The sequence below is a fragment of the Salvelinus fontinalis genome, chromosome 7 (genome assembly GCF_029448725.1).
Source record: "Salvelinus fontinalis isolate EN_2023a chromosome 7, ASM2944872v1, whole genome shotgun sequence".
Taxonomy (NCBI): Eukaryota; Metazoa; Chordata; class Actinopteri; order Salmoniformes; family Salmonidae; genus Salvelinus; species Salvelinus fontinalis.
The window spans coordinates 31,007,638-31,027,275 of NC_074671.1; the positions used below are offsets into that span (position 1 = coordinate 31,007,638).

The following is a 19,638-nucleotide window of genomic DNA, read 5'->3' on the forward strand; positions in this document are numbered from 1 at the left end:
CATTTCTGTCTCGTTTCTATCTATTTCCCTCTCTGTCTTTTTCCTCTCTCTTCTTTCTTGCTGCTTCCCAACTGTTATCGCTCTTTGTCCGTCTATTTTTCTCTCTACTCTCCTTCTCTGACTTTCTCTTGATTAATTACCTTCTTTAGCTGTAATTACAGTGCATTCAGAAGGTATTCAGACCGTATACAGCCGTATTCTAAAATAGATCAAATTTATATTTTTTCCTCCTCAATCTACACACAATACCCCATAATGACAAAGTGAAAACAAGTTTTTAGACATGTTAGCATATTTATTAAAAATAAAAAATTATACCTTATTTTCACAAGTATTCAGACCCTTTGCTGTTAGACTTGAAATTGAGCTCAGGTACTTCCTGTTTCCATTGATCATCCTTGGGATGTTTCTACAACTTGATTGGTGTCCAGCAGTGGTAAATTCAATTGATTGGACATGATTTGGAACGACACACACCTGTCTATATAAGGTCCTACAGTTGACAGTGCATGTCAGAGAAAAAACCAAGCCATGAGGTTGAAGGAATTGTCCGTAGAGCTCCGAGACAGGATTGTGTAGAAGCACAGATCTGGGGAAGTACTCCAAAAAAGATCTGCAGGTCCCCAAGAACACAGTGGCCTCCATCATTCTTAAATGGAAGAAGTCTGGAAGCACCAAGACTCTTCCTAGAGCTGGCCGCCCAGCCAAACTGAGCAATTGGGGGAGAAAGGTCAGGGAGGTGACCAAGAACCCAATGGTCACTCTGAAGGAGCTCCGGAGTTCCTCTGTGGAGATGAGAGAATCTTCCAGAAGGACAACTATTTCTTTGCTAAAATTTCAAAAAAAATGTTTTTGCTTTGTCATTGTGTGTGGATTGATGAGGAAAAATGAAATGAATCAATTTTAGAATAAGGCTGTAACGTAACTAAATGTGAAAAAAGACAAGCGGTCTGAATAGTTTCCGAATGTGCCGTGGAGTGACTGTTGTTAAAGAGTAACAGTAATGAAAAGAACAGCTCTCCAGTTGTGTTATCTTAACGTGTTGTGTAATAGAGCAGTGTGCTGACTGCTGAAGTGCTCCATGTGGTTGTTAGGGGCGATGGGGAGTGCATCATTTGCCTCAGTGAGCTAAAGTGAAGTTAGTGAACGGCTGCATGCTTGGACCGCCAGGGAGTTGAGTCAACCTGAATGACTCAAGGTTGGCTAGGAGCTAGTGAAAGCTTGGAGTGTTGAACTGTGTTTGCGTATGCTTTGTCCGTGCCTTAACACTCTTTCAGGTATATTAAATGTTCACTCTGACTTGGCTGTGTGGACACAATGCATCTTCAAGTCCAATTGCGGCCCTATAGCAGCCGAGCAACTTGACAATTTTTTCAAAATCAATTAAAAACCTAGGTCTCCCGGGTGGCGCAGTGGTCTAGGGCACTGCATCGCAGTGCTAACTGCGCCACCAGAGTCTCTGGGTTCGCGCCCAGGCTCTGTCGCAGCCGACCGCGACCGGGAGGTCCGTGGGGCGACGCACAATTGGGCTAGCGTCGTCCGGGTTAGGGAGGGTTTGGCCGGTAGGGATATCCTTGTCTCATCGCGCTCCAGCGACTCCTGTGGCGGGCCGGGCGCAGTGCGCGCTAATCGAGGGGGTCAGGTGCACGGTGTTTCCTCTGACACATTGGTGCGGCTGGCTTCCGGGTTGGAGGCGCGCTGTGTTAAGAAGCAGTGCGGCTTGGTTGGGTTGTTCTTCGGAGGACGCATGGCTTTCGACCTTCGTCTCTCCGGAGCCCGTACGGGAGTTGTAGCGATGAGACAAGATAGTAATTACTAGCGATTGGATACCATGAAAATTGGGGTGAAAAGGGGATAAAAAAAAAAAAAAAAAAAAAAAAAAACTGATCACTCCAGTATTTTCTAATTGGCTAAAGCTATCCCTGGCTAGCTATACCTCTTTTCAACTGTATGGGTGGTGACTCAAGTCCTCTGGCACCAAATGGTTCCAGTGCACTGAAGAAAATGAAGATTTTTAAATGGTTCTTCCTCAGCTCTTAAGGTTCCTTGGGGAACTCTTGCCTGATAAAGAATAACCTTTTAGTTAAGTGTGGGGTTCTTCGCGTGGCATCTTTGGTTCTTCAAAGTTCTAAAAGATTCTTGAAATGTATGGAAGGCTGCAGATGTGTCCCTTTCATAGCACAGAGCACATTGGGCAGTGTTAACTAGTGTAACATTTCTAGTGTTGATTCAGGGCTTAAACTAACACTGTAAGGAGTCAAATTAACACTAAGTGGTGTAAAATAACCTCCGTGTTGGTGTTAATAACCATGGCTGAACCAAAACCACACCCATCATTATCATATTTCACAGCATGCATTGATTTTTAGAATGGTTTGTTTCAATATCTATGTTTTTGATTGATTAACTCATCTTATGCTACTCAAATATAAATAACATACATTTTTGTAAACTAATCAAATCTGTTACTTGGACTTATTGCACCCGTTACTGAAATAGTTGTTCCAGTTTAGATGCTTTAGGTCCCTCAAACTCAACTCTGAGCCTTGAAGCCAGTTCCACTGCATTATTCATATATTTTTTTTTACTGTTCCCCTCTAATCAGGGACTGATTTAGACCTGGGACAGCAGCTGTGTGCAATTCATTATCAGGTAGAACAGAAAACCAGCAGGCTCTGGATCTTGTAGGGTAAGAGTTGAATACCTCTGCTTTAGGTAGTATCATACAGTATCTTAGTCCTCCCAACCCTAGCAGTCATTCTGAATATAGGTTGCGGGTGAAAACAAATACAGAACGTTGGATATCCCCACTCTGTCTGAATTCTAATAGGAATAACACGATACTTTACAGGCCTGCTGTGGACTGTAAACCATGAGTTTCAGGTGACCTTGTTAGGGTTTAACTAGACCCTCAAAATAAGGCCTTACGAAATATAAATTACCTTTGAACATTGAGTCATTCAATTAGGATCTCACTCTGCAAATGTCTCATGGATAAAAATGAATGAAAGAAACTACCATGTCTATGTTACTAGCAAACATAGTCATGGGTGGTACTCTAAAATATGTATTTTATTTGCATAAAATAAGGTGTCGAGTGTGTGCTATTCCTCAAAGACCCATCCTATTTAAGGTTCCTATTTGTTCCAACTGGAACCTTTATTTTTAAGACTAGGCTACACTGGAAATAACCATTTCTACACCAATGCTTTTAATGGAAATTATTAGGATATAATTCATTATCATAATCACATTAAACAAAACAGGAAGCTCAATAGGCATATATTTAGCATAGGCCAAGAAGTGTTAACACAAAGATTGCATTGGCACAGGCTGCCTTTGTGTTGCCATGGAAATTTCCATGTCTTAGAAGTGGCTTTCCTTGCGCTGAACATGCAAAGGAGTTTTATTTCAGGTACATGGAAAGCAGGACCTTTCATTTTCCCCCACTTCCTGAATTCAAATGAAATACAGCTGTGTTCCCGTCAGCACTGCGGATCTCGGCACTCATCTGTCAGGAAAGATATCCTTGGAAAGAAATATTCCAAGAGAATGTAGGAGAATGCTTGCGTGGCTCTGTGACTTTCCCCACTGGTTGGAGGCACTTGAAGGTCCATGGTTTGAATCAGAGGAGGTTGGTATCTTATCTCTTCATCTTATGTGTTTGTTTGGTGTCCCTCGCCCCCTCACCAACCGGGCCCTCAGGGGACCAGTGGGCCCTTTAATGTGGCCTCCAGGCTGTTTGTCCAGATGTGGTGATCTGGAGATTCAGACCCAGAACCTGGATAGACCCCAGATTCCCAGCCCACATAGGGCCAGCCAGGCCCCACTCTGACCTCGCTCTCTGCTGTCTCCACATAGCCTGACTCTGCAGCCATCTGAGCCACAATAGACACCTGACCATGTGTTCCAAATGGCACCCTGTTACCTATATAGTCCACTACTTATGACAATGGCACCCTATCCCCTAGGCCCCTCAAACTCAACTCTGGACCTCGAAACCAGTTTCACTACGTTTTTTTCATTGTTCCCCTCTAATCAGGGACTGATTTAAGTGGGTGCAAATAATTATCAGGTATAACAGAAAAGAAGCAGGGTCTGGACCTCGTAGGGTAAGAGTTGAATACCCCTGCCACAGGCAATGCACAGAGACCCAGGACCTTCATACAATGTATTAAATGTTTTGGTATGATAACCATAACATCCTTTCACTTCGTATGGCTACATTGTGAATATTGATGTTGGAAGGAAAGGGAATATGCTAACTATTTTCCCAAATGTTTATTAATCTGCATTTCTCTCCCTTGTGTAGGGATCCAGGAGGGGACCCAGTGCACTAAGTGTAAGAATGAGTGGGCGTTAAAGACCTCCATAGCACTACTCTACGTGCTGTGCACTCTACTCACCATCGCTGTGGCTGTCCTCGGTTATAAAGGTAAGCAGAGACACACATCTATCTGTCAGGCAAAGTGTATGCACGGCTGCGTCCCAAATGGCACCCTATTCCCTACGTAGTGCACAACTTTTGACCAGGATAATAAGGTGTCAACTTTAAAGAGGTAGGGAGAGACATATTTTCATGCTGGTGTGTCTGTCAAAAAGGCATGCTACTTTTGAGACATAGAACAGAAAGTGTATGTCCTTGTCCAACCGTGGTGGCTAACATCGTTCCACCGGACCTGATTATGCCCTAACATGTTGTTACTTGACATATTTCACTAAAGTCGTGCGCTTTGTTGAGAAAGTGATTGTCCAAACTGTGCGTGGGGTCCTTGTTCATATCCTGCCAGGAAATAAGATTACATTGGAGAGTGTGTGTGGGGGGACCAGGCTGTGTGTGTGTTGTGTGTTTGTGTGCCTAACATCCCCAGTGACCCCATCCGGTCTGCCCAAACATGACATGGATGCTGTTGGACAATGTTTCATTGTTATTAATTAAGGCCAGTGGAAGAGTCATGGAAACTCTGAGAGATCCCACTCTGTAACATCATCACACTCTCGGAAACTAAAACAAGACCCTTTTCTCTCGAAAGTAACATTTACACACAGTCTTCCCCCTTTTTTTGCTTTTCCACAAAACCTCAGCGCCGTTGTCTGTCCTCCCCCTTGCACCCTTCCTGCACCCCTGCACACGTCCCCCCATTCACCCTGTCTCTGTTTATTTAACCAACACCCCCAATCACACCTCCGGGAACCAACCCGCGGCTTTGCGGAGCTCCACTTCCTGCGTTCTGAGTTTTCCGGCTTTGGGAAAACTGTCCCGCAACGGTCCGAAGGCCAAACTTAAGACTGTTCCTGTGATAATTGCGCTAACCATTCCCATATGTGTACATGTGTTTTTTTTTCCTATTTACAACATCTCAAAATGACACTGGTTTTACATCTCTCGTGGTTATTGGGGACTCTCAACTACATTAAATGTAATGTCCTTCACACTCACAATTGGGTTCAGTCAGTCAGCAGTCAATCCTCAACCTTCTTCCCCGCTGCACATCTTAATGCATCCCTAATTTAGACCAGATGAGCGGTGAACTCGGTGCCACTCTAGCAGAACCCACTGAAATTGGGTTTTTACTGGCGGAGCTGTAGTACTGGGCTGTCCAGGGAACCACAGCTCCACAGCCCTAAGCATGCAGTCAGGTCCAGATGGTTATGTGGAGTGAGATCCCAATGCTCTATTCACCTCACATCTGTATTCTGTACTGTAGAATACAGCATATCTCTGACCCTGTGCTCTCTACTCTCACCCATAACAATGTCCTCGCTTTGTCTCTTAATCTCTTTATGGTGTGCATGTGGTCTCCACTGAGATATAGAACCTCCATGATATAGGCTGTCCTTGCAGGCAAGACTAGGCCTGCATCCCAAATGTCAGCCTATTCCCTATATAGTGCACTACTTTTGACCAGGGGGCTCTGGTCAAAAGTAGTGCACTACATAGGGAATAGGGTGGCATTTGAGACGCGACCCAGTTTGGATGAGGTAGGGATCAGAAAAATATGAATATGAGGAAGGAGAGGACACAGAGAGGGGAATTAAAGGGTGTAGGGGGAGTCTCCTCACTCAGCACTCCTGCTGCATTAATTTATTTTTCCCTTTCTTTCTTTCCCTCTGTTTCTCTCTGTGCTCAGGCTGTGTGCATGGGATCTGTCACTACATTCTGGGCTATAATCAGAGCTTTAGCCAAAATAAGCGTTGTCAGGTTGTGTGTATGGGTGTATGTACGCATGTGTGTGTGTGTGTGTGTGTGTGTGTGTGTGTGTGTGTGTGTGTGTGTGTGTGTGTGTGTGTGTGTGTGTGTGTGTGTGTGTGTGTGTGTGCGTGCTTTTGTGCGTGCATGCTCGGTGCCTGCTCAGTGTGTGGGTGTGTGTGTGTTTTGTGTGAGGAAGGGATGACACCCAGAAACCACAGCTGCAGCACAGCTGGCCTACTACACATGCCATAGTAGGGCATAGCTCTTGGCCAGATATTATACAGTGTGTGTGTGTATGTGAGTGTTGGTGTGTGTGTATGTGTGTGTGTTTGTGTGTGTGTGTTATGCAGAGAAACAATGTACAGTAAATGTATGGTTTAAGGTGAGTGTGTCTTTCGAGCTCTGTGTGGTACAGTAGTGTACGGTGTCTGGAAATGTGTCTCATTTAGTTTGCAGTGGAACATTTCATTCAGACTGGCCATACCTATCCAAACGGAGGTAAAACTACTCTTTCAATCGACAGGGAGTTTTTATGGATCATACGGCTTTCTCAAAACTGTCATAGTTGTTTTTGTATTTCAAAAGTATTTTGGGTGGTTAGTCATCTATGAAGGTGAAAATGTGGAACATACAGTACCAGTCTAAAGTTTGGACACACCTACTCATTCAAGGGATTTTCTTTATTTGACTATTTTCTACATTGTAGAATAATATTGAAGACATCAACACTATGAAATAACACATATGGAATCATGTGGTAACCAAAAAAGTGTTGAACAAATCTAAATATATTTTATATTTGAGATTCTTCAAAGTAGCCACCCTTTGCCTTGATGACAGCTTTGCACACTCTTGGCATTCTCTCAACCAGCTTCACCTGAAATGCTTTTGCGATAGTCTTTAAGGAGTTCCCACATATGCTGAGCACTTGTTGGCTGCTTTTCCTTCACTTTGTGGTCCAACTAATCCCAAACCATCTCAATTGGTTTGAGGTTGGGTGATCGTGGAGGCCAGGTCATCTGATGCAGCACTCCGTGACTCTCCTTGGTCAAATAGTCCCTACACAGCCTGGAGGTGTATTGGGTCATTGTCCTGATGAAAAAACAATGATAGTCCCACCCAGCACAAACAAGATAGCATGGTGTATCGCTGCAGAATGCTGTGGTAGCCATTAAATCCGCTTCTTTTTAAAAAGTTTCACCTAAAATTACATACCCAAATCTAACTGCCTGTAGCTCAGGCCCTGAAGCAAGGATATGCATATTCTTGGTACCATTTGAAAGGGAACACTTTGAAGTTTGTGGAAATGCGAAAGGAATGTTGGAAAATATAACACAATAGATCTTGTAAAAGATAATGCAAAGAAAAAAACAACCGTACCTTTGAAATTTTTAGTACCATCATCTTTGAAATGCAAGAGAAAGGCCATAATGTATTATTCCAGCCCAGGTGCAATTTTGGCCACTAGATGGCAGCAGTGTATGTGCAAAGTGTTAGACTGATCCAATGAACCGTTGTATTTCTGTTCAAAACTTTGTATCAAAACTGCCCAAATGTGCCTAATTTGTTTATTAATAACTTTTCATGTTCAAAATTGTGCACTCTCCTCAAGCAATAGCATGGTATTATTTCACTGTAATAGCTACTGTAAATTGGACAGTGCAGTTAGATTAACAATAGTTTAAGCTTTCTGCCAATATCAGCTATGTCTATGTCCTGGGAAATGTTCTTGTTACTTACAACCTCATGCTAATCTAATTAGCCTACGTTAGCTTACGGGACACCGATCCAAAATAGGTTGTTTAAGTGTGCCTTGAATTCTAAATATATCACAGACTGTGTTACCAGCAAAGGACCCCCATATCATCATACCTCCTCCGTACTTCACGTTGGGAACTACACATGCGGAGATCATCCGTTCCCCTACTCAGCGTCTCACAAAGACACAGCGGTTGGAACCAAAAATCTCAAATTTGGACTCATCAGACCAAAAGACAAATGTCCACCGGTCTATTGTCAATTGCTCGTGTTTCTTGGCCCAAGCAAGTCGCTTCATATTATTGGTGTCCATTAGTAGTGGTTTCTTTGCAGCAATTCGACCATGAAGGCCTGATTCACGCAGTCTTCTCTGAGCAGTTGATGTTGAAATGTGTCTGTTACTTGAACTCTGTGAAGCATTTATTTGGGCTGCAATTTCTGAGGCTGGTAACTCTGATGAACTTATCCACGGCAGCAAAGGAAACTCAGGGTCTTTCTTTCCTGTGACGGTCGTCATGTGAGCCAGTTTCATCATAGAGCTTGATGGTTTTTGCGACTGCACTTTCAAAGCTTTTGAAATTTTCCAAATGGACTTAACTTCATGTCTTAAAGGAATTGGACTGTCGTTTCTCTTTGCTTATTTGAGCTGTTCTTGCCATAATATGGACTTGGTCTTTTACCAAATAGGGCTATCGTCTGTATACCACCCTTACCTTGTCACAACACAACTGATTGGCTCAAATGCATTAAGAAGGAAAGAAATTCCACAGAATTCCTCTGACACCGCCTGGTATAGAGGTCCTGGATGGCAAGAAGCTTGGCCCCAGTGATGTACTGGGCCGTACACACTACCTTCTGTAGTGCCTTGCGGTCGGAGGCCGAGCAGTTGCCATGCCAGGCTGATGCAACCAGTCAGGATGCTCTCGCTGGTGCAGCTGTAGAACTTTTTGAGGATCTGAGGACCCATTCCAAATCTTTTCAGTCTCCTGATAGAGAATAGGCATTGTCGTGCCCTCTTCACGACTGTCTTGGTGTGTTTGGAACATGATAGTTTGTTGGTGATGTGGACACCAAGGAACTTGAAGCTTTCAACCTGCTCCACTAAAGCCTCGTTGATGAGAAGGGGGGCGTGCTCAGTCCTCCTTTTCCTGTAGTCCACAATCATCTCTTTTGTCTTGATGGGGGAGGTTCTTATCCTCGCACCACACTGCCAGGACTCTGACCTCCTCCCTATAATCTGTCTCGTTGTCGGTGATCAGGCTGTTGTGTCATCGGCAAACTTAATGATGGTGTTGGAGTCATACTGTTGGAGTCATACTTGGCCATGCAGTCATGGGTGAAGAGGGAGTACAGGAGGGGACTGAACACCCCTCCTGAGGGGCCCCCGTGTTGAGGATCATCGTGGCAGATGTGTTGTTACCTACCCTTACCATCTGGGGGCGGCCCATCAGGAAGTCCAGGATCCAGCTGCAAAGGGAGGTGTTTAGTCCCAGGGTGCTTAGCTCAGGGGTGAACTTTGAGGGCACTATGGTGTTGAACGCTGAACTGTTGTCAATGAATAGCATTCTCACATAGGTGTTCCTTTTGTCCAGATGGGAAAGGGCAGTTTTGAGTGCAATAGAGATTGCATCATTTGTGGATCTGTTGGGGCGGAATGTAAATTGAAGTGGGTCTAGGGTTTCTGGGATAATGGTGTTGATGTGAGCCATGACCAGCCTTTCAAAGCACTTCATGGCTACAGACGTGAGTGGTACGGGTTGGTAGTCATTTAGGCAGGTTAAATTGGTGTTCTTGGGCACAGGGACTATGGTGGTCTGCTTGAAACATGTTGGTATTACAGACTCGGTCAGGGACAGGTTGAAAATGCCAGTGAAGATACTTGCCAGTGTGTCAGCGCATGCTCAGAGTACACATCCTGGTAATTCGTTTGGCCCTGCGGCCTTGTGAATGTTGACATGTTTAAAGGTCTTCCTCACATCGGCTATGGAGAGCGTGATCACACAGTCTTCTGGAAGAGCTGATGCTCTCATGCATGCTTCAGTGTTGCTTGCCTCGAAGCGAGCATAGAAGTTATTTAGCTCGTCTGGTAGGCTAGTGTCACTGGGCAGCTACCGGCTATGCTTCCCTTTGTAGTCCGTAATAGTTTGACAGCCCTGCCACATCCGATGAGTGTGGAGCCGGTGTAGTACTATTCAATCTTAGTCCTGTATTGATGTTTTGCCTGTTTGATGGTTCGTCGGAGGGCATAGCGGGATTTCTTATAAGCGTTCAGGTTAGAGTCCCGCACTATGAAAGCGGCAGCTCTACTCTTTAGCTCAGTGCTGATGTTGCCTGTAATCAATGGCTTCTGGTTGGAGTATGTACGTGTGGTCACTGTGGGGACGCCGTCATCGATGCACTTTTTGATGAAGCCAGTGACTGATGTGGTGTACTCCTCAATGCCATTGTAAGAATCCCGGAACAGATTCAAGTTTATGCTAGCAAAACAGTCCTGTAGCTTAACATCTGCGTCCTCTGACCACTTCCTCATTAAGTGAGTAACTGGTACTTCCTGCTTTCGTTTTTGCTTGTCAGCACGAATCAGGATGATTGAGTTATAGTCAGATTTGCCAAATGGAGGGCGAGAAAGAGCTTTGTACGTGTCTCTGTGTGTGGTGTAATGGTGGTCTAGAGTTCTTTTTCCTCTGGTTGCACATGTAACATGCTGGTAGAAATGAGGTAAAACGGATTTAAGTTTCCCTGCATTAAAGTCCCCGGCCACTAGGAGCCCCGCCTCTGGATGAGCATTATCTTGTTTGCTTATGGCTTTATACAGCTCGTTGAGTGCTGTCTTAGTGCCAGCATTGGTTTGCGGTGGTAAATAGACAGCTACGAAAAATATAGATGAAAACTCTCTTGGTCTATAGCTTATCATGAGATACTCTACCTCAGGCGAGCAAAACCTTAAGAGAAATAGCTGCCTCTTACTGGAGGCAGCTGTTCTATCTTGCCGATGGACTGAAACACCCAGCAAGTTGTATGTTATCCATGTCGTCGTTCAGCCACGACTCGGTGAAACATAAGATATTACAGTTTTTAATGTCCCGTTGGTAGGATAGTCTTGATCAGAGCTCATCCATTTTATTATCCAAGGGGGATTACTCACTCGCCGTCGGATCCTTACAAGGCACCCCAACCTACAGTACTTCCACAATATCTCTGTATCTTCTTCAGGCGAATGATGGGGATTTGGGCCTTGTTGGGTGTCTGAAGTAAATCCTTCGCATTGAAATAAAAATAAAAATGCTTTGTCCAGTACGAGGTGAGTAATCACTGTCCTGTTATCCAGAAGCTTTTTTCGCTCATAAGAGACAGTGGCAGAAACATTATGTACAAAATAAGTTACAAATAACGTGAAAAAACACACGCAATAGCACAATTGGTTAGGAGCCTGTAAAACAGCAGCCATCTCCTCCGGCGCCAGTTTTTACAACTTTTTTGGTTACTACATGATTCCATATGTGTTATTTCATAGTTTTGATGTCTTCACTATTATTATACAATTTAGAAAATAGTGAAAATGAAGAAAAACCCTTGAATGAGTAGGTGTGCCCAAACTTTTGACTGGCCCAAACTTTTGACTGGCCCTCTACATCCGTCCACCAGGCTGAGAAGGTTACATCCCGAGTGGCATTTGATTTCCATATACAGGCGACTTGATTTCCCCAAAATATTAGGACGTCTACTCTGTACGAAGCAATTTTCCATCCTCATTTTATGACTTCTCTATGTTTTAAGTCTGGAGACATTTCTAGGAATGGTTGGGAATGTTGTTTTGATCTCTTGTTTCCTGCAATGGAAAGAGTGGGATCCTGGGAGGGTTATACGTTCAGAGAGTTTATGTAGTAAACACTTTCTCAAACATGCGAAAGCAATTACCTCTGAGTTTCACAAACACTACTACATGTCTATGACACCACCCATACCAGGCCCATATCCAGAAAGCGACTCAGAGTAGGAGTGCTGATCGAGGATGATCTTTGCCTTACATCTTAATGAATAAGAAGGGGGTGGGACCTGATCCTAGATCAGCACTCCTACTCTGAGACGCTTTGTGAATATGGGCCCCAGTCCACACTATCAGGTAGGAGTGCTTCTAACGCCACAGCACTCTTGATAAGACACTCACCTGAAATAAATTCCATCTAAATGGGAAAATGTAATTATAGGCTACTTTTGGGCTGAATTCCATGTTATGCATGCATGTGAATATGGCATGCATCAAGCTATTCGGTCTACTCCCATTTTAGCTTAGCACAATTACAGACGAACACATGCAAGTCATTAAAAGCATGAACTTCTGGGCTTCTATTTTCGCAAGGCATTTTTTTTCCATTGTTTGTTGACAATGAGAAAAGTACACTCATCCTTGGCGGGTTTGAAGAATGACACATTGTTATTTCTCTGTCTCTCATCTCTCATTGCCAAGCTGTTGCCTTCCATCCTCTCTGTCGTTGTTAGTTAGATGTTCTGTCATCACTCTACTTCTTCCTTAATTGGGACGTTCCATGAAATGAGTGCCTTTTTCTTCCCTTTGATATTTTAAGTAGAAATTGTGCACTAATATAGAATTTTAAAAGTTGGTTATATTCAACGAAGTGCCCTTTTATATAATATAGACCACGTGGAAAATTCAATAAATTAGCAATTTGACATGCCCCTCTGTGCACCCTCTGTGATTTCCAGGAAGATTTTAACCCACTTAACCCTAACATTTCTCAAAGTTTTTACCATCAGTGTAAAGCCCTAGTTATTTTTGTTGCTTTTACAAAGTCATTTCTGAAGATGATTATTTACTTCATGTGATTAGTGATTCATTTGAAAGTAAAACAAAAACCTGTCCCTCATTTTAAGGTCGACCCTCCCACTTGGCACACACTGGTTGAATCTATGTTGTCTCCACGTCATTTCAATGAAATTACGTTGAACCAATGTGGAATACACGTTGAACTGACGTCTGTGGCCAGTGGGCTGTTATGTGAACTGAACTGTCATTTTAATATGGTGGAACTATTCCTTTTCAAATATTTTTTTGCAAAAGAGACATTGAACATCTAATAGTCAACTCATAGTGTAAAAGCAGGTGAGCTGGTTCTACTCTTTTTGACCATTTTGTGGTGTTTTGTGTTGGACAACTGAGCATGTTGAGCGTAACACGTCAACCCTGTGACCCATAGATAGACAGGCTAGAAATGTTTGAACAATTTAACAACAAGCTTCCATTTCCCCTGAGTTATGGCTGATTTAAAATGAAATCGACAACCCTGTTATGGTCAAACATGTTTTTTTTATTTGGCACTTACTGTCGTCATTTTTAAAATGTAACCTCTTAAGATTGGAAAATGTGCAATGCAGGAAATGTTACATTTATAGCGCTCTATTTTTGGCTGGTGTTAAGTCAGCACAATTGTCAAACACACGCTTGTTTGCAATTTCGACCTGTTAAAGCCGGTACTCTTCTATTTTCAAACCATAGCGACATGATTGGTCATTTACCTGTCTTATATGAGTTATCTTCCTATTTAGAAACATTTGTTATTTTCCTGTAACAATTGCTTGTTTTCCATTTAGTTTTATTAAAGAACAAGCCCTTGTAGGCTACCCTTACATTATTATAATGAAAGCTGGTTCAACAGTAATGTGTCCGTATTCTTTCTAATCCTGGCACGCATTTGCCAAGTAACCTATCCATCACATGTTTTCTAAATGGTATACTCGTGAGGTTTTTGCTGACATGGTTTTGCATTATTCACAATTCACATATGCCTACCTGCAGTGCAAACTCCATTAGTTTTGTATCCATCCCCATTTCCAAAGAGCGCATTTGAGGTTTAAAAAGTCTTCTGATGTTTGTAATTTACACTTTGAAATTTCAGACTTGATTTTCCCTTACGAAAAATGTATCAACCCCAATGAAATGTCCATTAATTATAATCCACATAATAATTCACATTTCCTGTTTCTGCAGGATTATTTTCCTGCTGTAGCAAACTGGCTCAAATTAAGATGCTACATCTGTACAGCTTGCCCAGATTGCACACACTCAGTCGTAACAGTGGGATCTATCTATCCATGTCCTCCAGTGCTCTCAGTCAGAAGGAGGAATTGAAATGCTCGTGCGTCTTCTCCTCTTGTGTCTTTATGATCTTTATGATGATTCGACCCTTGGTGGTCTAGAATAAAGTGATTGATGATATCCATTTAAGGGTTGAGCTCAGAGGGGTCTTTGAGCTTGATTAGTTGGTTGGTCTTTCTCAAGTGGAGGATAGAAATAACAGCTAGGGTATAGTTTTCACTGGTTGTAACTAGGGATGCACCTATATGACATTTTCGGCCTATACCGATATTCAATATTTTCCTTGCCAAAAAACCTGATACCGATATGATTTTTTTTTTGCGGCCTTTTAAGTATTCTAGTACAGTTAAATCGTTGAAACACACACACACACACACACACACACACGCGCGCACACACACACACACACACACACACACACACACACACACACACACACACACACACACACACACACACACACACACACACACACACACACACACACACACACACACACACACACACACACACACACACACACACACACACACACACACACACACACACACACACACACACACACACTCCCTATATTCACTCCCTATACTTGCTTCTCGTCTCCCAGCGTCTGTTCTCACAAGCTCTGTCTGTCTGTGGTCACTGTTTCTGTTTCCAACTTGTCCAGCTGTGTCTGTAACATTTTACGTAAACCCGATTTCTTGTCTGTATCGAAGTAGAGGTCCTTGTACCTAGCATCGAGCATGGTGGCGAGACAGTAAAGAGACTCAGAGAGAATGCCACTGAATCGCTTGTTCACAGCCTCTGTAAGAGTACTTTTGCAAGTTTTAACCACATGTTCTGTGTCTGCAGTTTTTTTGAGCAGGCGTTTCAATGCCATGACAGAGGGTATCACGTCTGCTGCAGACGCAGTTGATGAGCTTATTTCTCAAGTCAGTTGTTCGAATGGAGCTAGGAGTGTGTTCATGTTTACAAGTTTCAAACATGTTCTCAAATGGCAGCGGTATGAGAAGCGGTATGAGAAACCAGCACATTCTTGAGCATGCAATACGGCTTTCCTCAGTACGAAATGCTCGTCGACCCACTGTGCTGTCAGACTCAGCATGCTCATGGGGCTGACATCGCTGGTCCAAATGTCAGTCGCGAAGATAATAGCATTGACGCCCATAGCAAGTAGCTCATGGATGTGCATTTCAATACTGTGTAACTCCGGTAGGGCAACATCTGAAAAATAGTGTCTACTTGTTAGTGTTTATCGGTTCTTGAGGTGCTCGACCAGTTGGCGAAAGTCAGCATCATCCATGAGAGAGAATGGTTGATTGTCAAGGGCAATGAATTCCATTATCTTGGCGTTAATGGATTTCGCCTTTGAGTTGTCTCGCTGAAATGTTCTTACTCTCATATGACTGCTTGACTTGAACTTGTTTAGTTGTGTGCATTTAGTTTTTTTTTTAGATTTTGTTTTAAGTAGTCGCTGAACGTCTGGAGGTTTTGCACTTTCAAATGAGTAGTTAGGTTTGTGGATTTCACTTTTTCCCCTCTAATAGCAGCACAAACGTTGCATATGGCCTTTTTGTTATCTTCCTTTGAAACTTCAAAATAGATCCACACAGCAGACATTGTGGGCTAGGTTAGGAATGCTGTGTTGCACATGTAGCGATGTATTTTTCGTGGTGTCATTATGTCATATACCTGCGTTATATAGGTATGCAGGTCAGCTTTGACATCGGTTTTGCACATTGGCATTAAACTAGATGCCGATGTTGTCATTTTAACTAATATCGTCTGATTCTGATATGCTTACCGATATATCGTGCACCCTTAGTTGTAACCCCTGTGGTCTCCAGTTAGATGGTTAGAGATGGCTCCCTAGCCTGTGGAAGTGGTGGTGGTGGTGGTGGGGTGATTCCATGGAATCCCAGACACATTCCAGAGGAAATGAAGGGTCCTGTCGCCTGTGGGGGAGTAAAGACCCTCCCTGACACAGCGTCTGTCTCCTTAGGGTACCCTTTGATCCCCCTGTTTACTGAGGACCCCCCTCGGTTGCTTCCTGTCCCCCAGGGTCCCTCCAGTGTCTCTGTCCTACCCCCCTCCTCTCCGGACCCTACTCCCTCTGACCACCCACCCACACTGCGCTCATCTGCCAGTGTCTTTAGTGTCTCATGCTCAGTCTTCATGGACACACCCAGTCATTGAGACATTATTGTGTATTACATGACCATTTCCTAATCCTAAAGCTTGTGATTGCTGAGGCGACCATTATTACATACCCACCAGACATATAGACATCTTATATATTGTGTCTGAGTGAGGTTTCATAATCATTCTTTCTGATCCCTTTTATACATGGTGTCTGTGATTGCAGGCTATTCTGCCCATCCTTCTCAGACTCGTAATATTGTATGGAGCCCACCACTGTGCTGAAGAGCTAACCCTGAACTGTTGTGTTGTTTGTGTTGCAGTGGTGCAAAAGGTTGACAATGTGTCCGAAGGTATCGAGAGCTATGGGGGGAAGATCATTGCTGTGGAAACAGACTTGAAAAAGCTAGGTGAGTATCCCCACTACCTATAGCAAGTTGACCATGCATAATCCTTCGTAATTTAAGCCTGTGCATTGTGTTGAACAATAACAGTTAAGAGTTACTGTTTTTACTGAAGTCTTTGATTGAAGTCTCTTTGATCTTTGATTGAAGAGTAACCACACCAACCATTATGTAATCATTTCTTTCACACCATGTCCCCAGATGACCAGACTGGGGAGAAGTCGGAGAACACTACCACAGAGATCCAGGCCTTTAAGAACAACATCCGGGCTCTGCAGCGGCAGCTGTCTGAGGTGGCAGAGAGGAGCAGCAGTAACCGGGCGGCCCTGGGTCGTCTGCAGGATTCTGGCCTGGACATGCAGGGCAGCCAGGGCTCCATACAGGGTCTGCTGGACGCCAACACGGCCACGCTGAGGTCTGTCAATGGCACCCTGCGGGCCTACGGCGGCACCATGGAGGGTCTTCAGGAGGACACGGCTCGGCTGCAAACGGAGCTCCAGGTGCAGGTTCGGCAGCAGAGCCAGGCCCTGCTGAGCATCGGGAATCTTAACCTCACCCAGGCCCAACAGAGGGGCCTGATCTCGGCTTTGCAGAGATCTGTGGACGACACCAGCCAGGCCATCCAGAAGATCCGAAACGACTTCCAGAGCCTGGAGCAGACGGCCAGGCAGACGAAGTCGGACGCTGATTGGCTGAAGGAGAAGGTGCAGAACCTCCAGGTGCTGGCCTCCAACGCCTCTGCCCTGGCCAAGTCCAACAACGACAGCCTGGAGGACGTGGCATCTCAGCTGGCCTCGCTGTCTGGACAGCTCCAGAACACCTCCAGCCTGGCAGAGAACCACGACCAGACTCTTAGGGAGATCATGGACCAGCAGCGCGACCACGACAACCTCACCTCCTCTAAGTTCGACCAGCTGGAGATACGCCTGGACGAGTCAGAGGGGAGCATCGACCGCGTGACAGGCAACATCAGCTTTACTACCCAACTCCTGGGCGCCATCAACCTGAACCTCAACGAGCTGCGCACCTGCGCTGAGACAGTGGGGCGCCACTCCGACTACCTGTCCGACTTGAATGCCACTGTGTCGGACGTGAGGTCCGACACCACCACACTGAGGTCGCAGCAGGACGACCTGGTGGCCCGTCTGGACAAGGAGGTCACCAGCCTCTCCATCATCATGGAGGAAATGAAGCTGGTAGACAGCAAGCACTCACAGCTCATCACCAACTTCACCATCCTACAGGGTAAATCAAATGAAATCACATTCACATGCGTCGAATACAACTGGTGTAGACTTTACCGTGCAATGCTTGCTTATGAGCCCTTCACAATAATGCAGAGTTTAAAAATAAAATAAACTTAGCAAAAAAAGAAACATCCTCTCACTGTCAACTGCGTTTATTTTCAGCAAACTTAATATGTGTAAATATTTGTATGAGCATAACAAGATTTAACAACTGAGACATAAACTGAACAAGTTCCACAGACATGTGACTAACAGAAATTGAAAAATGTGTTCCTGAACAAAGGGGAGGTCAAAATCAGTAAGTAACAGTAACAGTCAGTATCTGGTGTGGCCACCACCTGCATTAAGTACTGCAGTGCATCACCTCCTCATGGACTGCACCAGATTTGCCAGTTCTTGCTGTGAGATGTTACCCCACTCTTCCACCAAGGCACCTGCAAGTTCCCAGACATTTCTGGGGTGAATGACCCTAGCCCTCACCCTCCGATCCAACAGGTCCCAGACGTGCTAAATGGGATTGAGATCCGGGTTCTTCACTGGCCATGGCAGAACACTGACATTCCTGTCTTGCAGGAAATCACGCACAGAATGAGCAGTATGGCTGGTGGCATTGTCATGCTGGAGGGTCATGTCAGGATGAGCCTGCAGGAAGGGTACCACGAGGGAGGAGGATGTCTTCCCTGTAACCCACAGCGTTGAGATTGCCTGCAATGACAACACGCTCAGTCCGATGATGCTGTGACACACCGCCCCAGACCATGATGGACGCTCCACCTCCAAATCGATCCCGCTCCAGAGTACAGGCCTCGGTGTAACGCTCATTCCTTTTACGATAAACGCGAATCCGACCATCACCCCTGGTGAGACAAAACAGCAACTCATCAGCGAAGAGCACTTTTTGCCAGTCCTGTCTGGTCCAGCGATGGTGGGTTTGTGCCCATAGGCGACGTTGTTGCCGGTGATGTCTGGTGAGGACCTGCCTTACAACAGGTCTACAAGCCCTCAGTCCAGCCTCTCTCAGACTATTGCGGACAGTCTGAGCACTGATGGATTGTGCGTTCCTGGTGTAACTCGGGGAAATGTTGTAGTTGTAGATCCTGTACCTGTCCCGCAGGTGTGATGTTCGGATGTACCCATCCTTTGCAGGTGTTGTTACACGTGGTCTGCCACGGCGAGGACGATCAGCTTTCCGTTCTGTCTCCCTGTAGCACTGTCTTAGGCATCTCACCGTACGGACATTGCAATTTATTGCCATGGTCACATCTGCAGTCCTCATGCCTGCTTGCAGCATGCCTAAGGCACATTCACGCAGATGAGCAGGGACCCTGGGTATCTTTCTTTTGGTGTTTTTCAGAGTCAGTAGAAAGGCCTCTTTCGTGTCCTAAGTTTTCATAACTGTGACCTTAATTGCCTACCGTCTGTAAGCTGTTGGCGTCTTAACGACCGTTCCACAGGTGCATGTTCATTAATTGTTTATGGTTCATTGAACAAGCATGGGGAACAGTGTTTAAACCCTTTACAATGAAGATCTGTGAAGTTATTTGGATTTTGACTAATAATCTTTGAAAGACAGGGTCCTGAAAAAGGGACGTTTCTTTTTTTGCTAAGTTTAGTAACACAGGAGGAGTAAAATAAGTGACACAAGAATGGAGCTATATACAGGGAGTTACAGTACTAGATCAATGTGCAGAGGTACGGGGATTTGAGGTAGATATGTACATGAAGGCAGGGTAAAGTGACACTCACACTCTACAGTTGAACAGACACAGGTTTATAGACTTT

General features: G+C 44.5%; 1 protein-coding gene across 2 annotated transcripts in view; it reads left to right on the top strand.

Moving 5' to 3' along the window:
- The window catches only part of LOC129859392 (collectin-12-like), a 64,828-nt gene that overhangs the window by 43,042 nt on the left and 2,148 nt on the right, over positions 1-19,638 (top strand). For both annotated transcript variants that reach the window (XM_055929128.1, XM_055929127.1), the window contains 3 exons: positions 4,313-4,435; positions 16,529-16,615; positions 16,811-17,854. In XM_055929128.1, the coding sequence (XP_055785103.1) occupies positions 4,313-4,435; positions 16,529-16,615; positions 16,811-17,854 (1,254 nt within the window). The remainder of the gene's footprint in view (positions 1-4,312; positions 4,436-16,528; positions 16,616-16,810; positions 17,855-19,638) is intronic.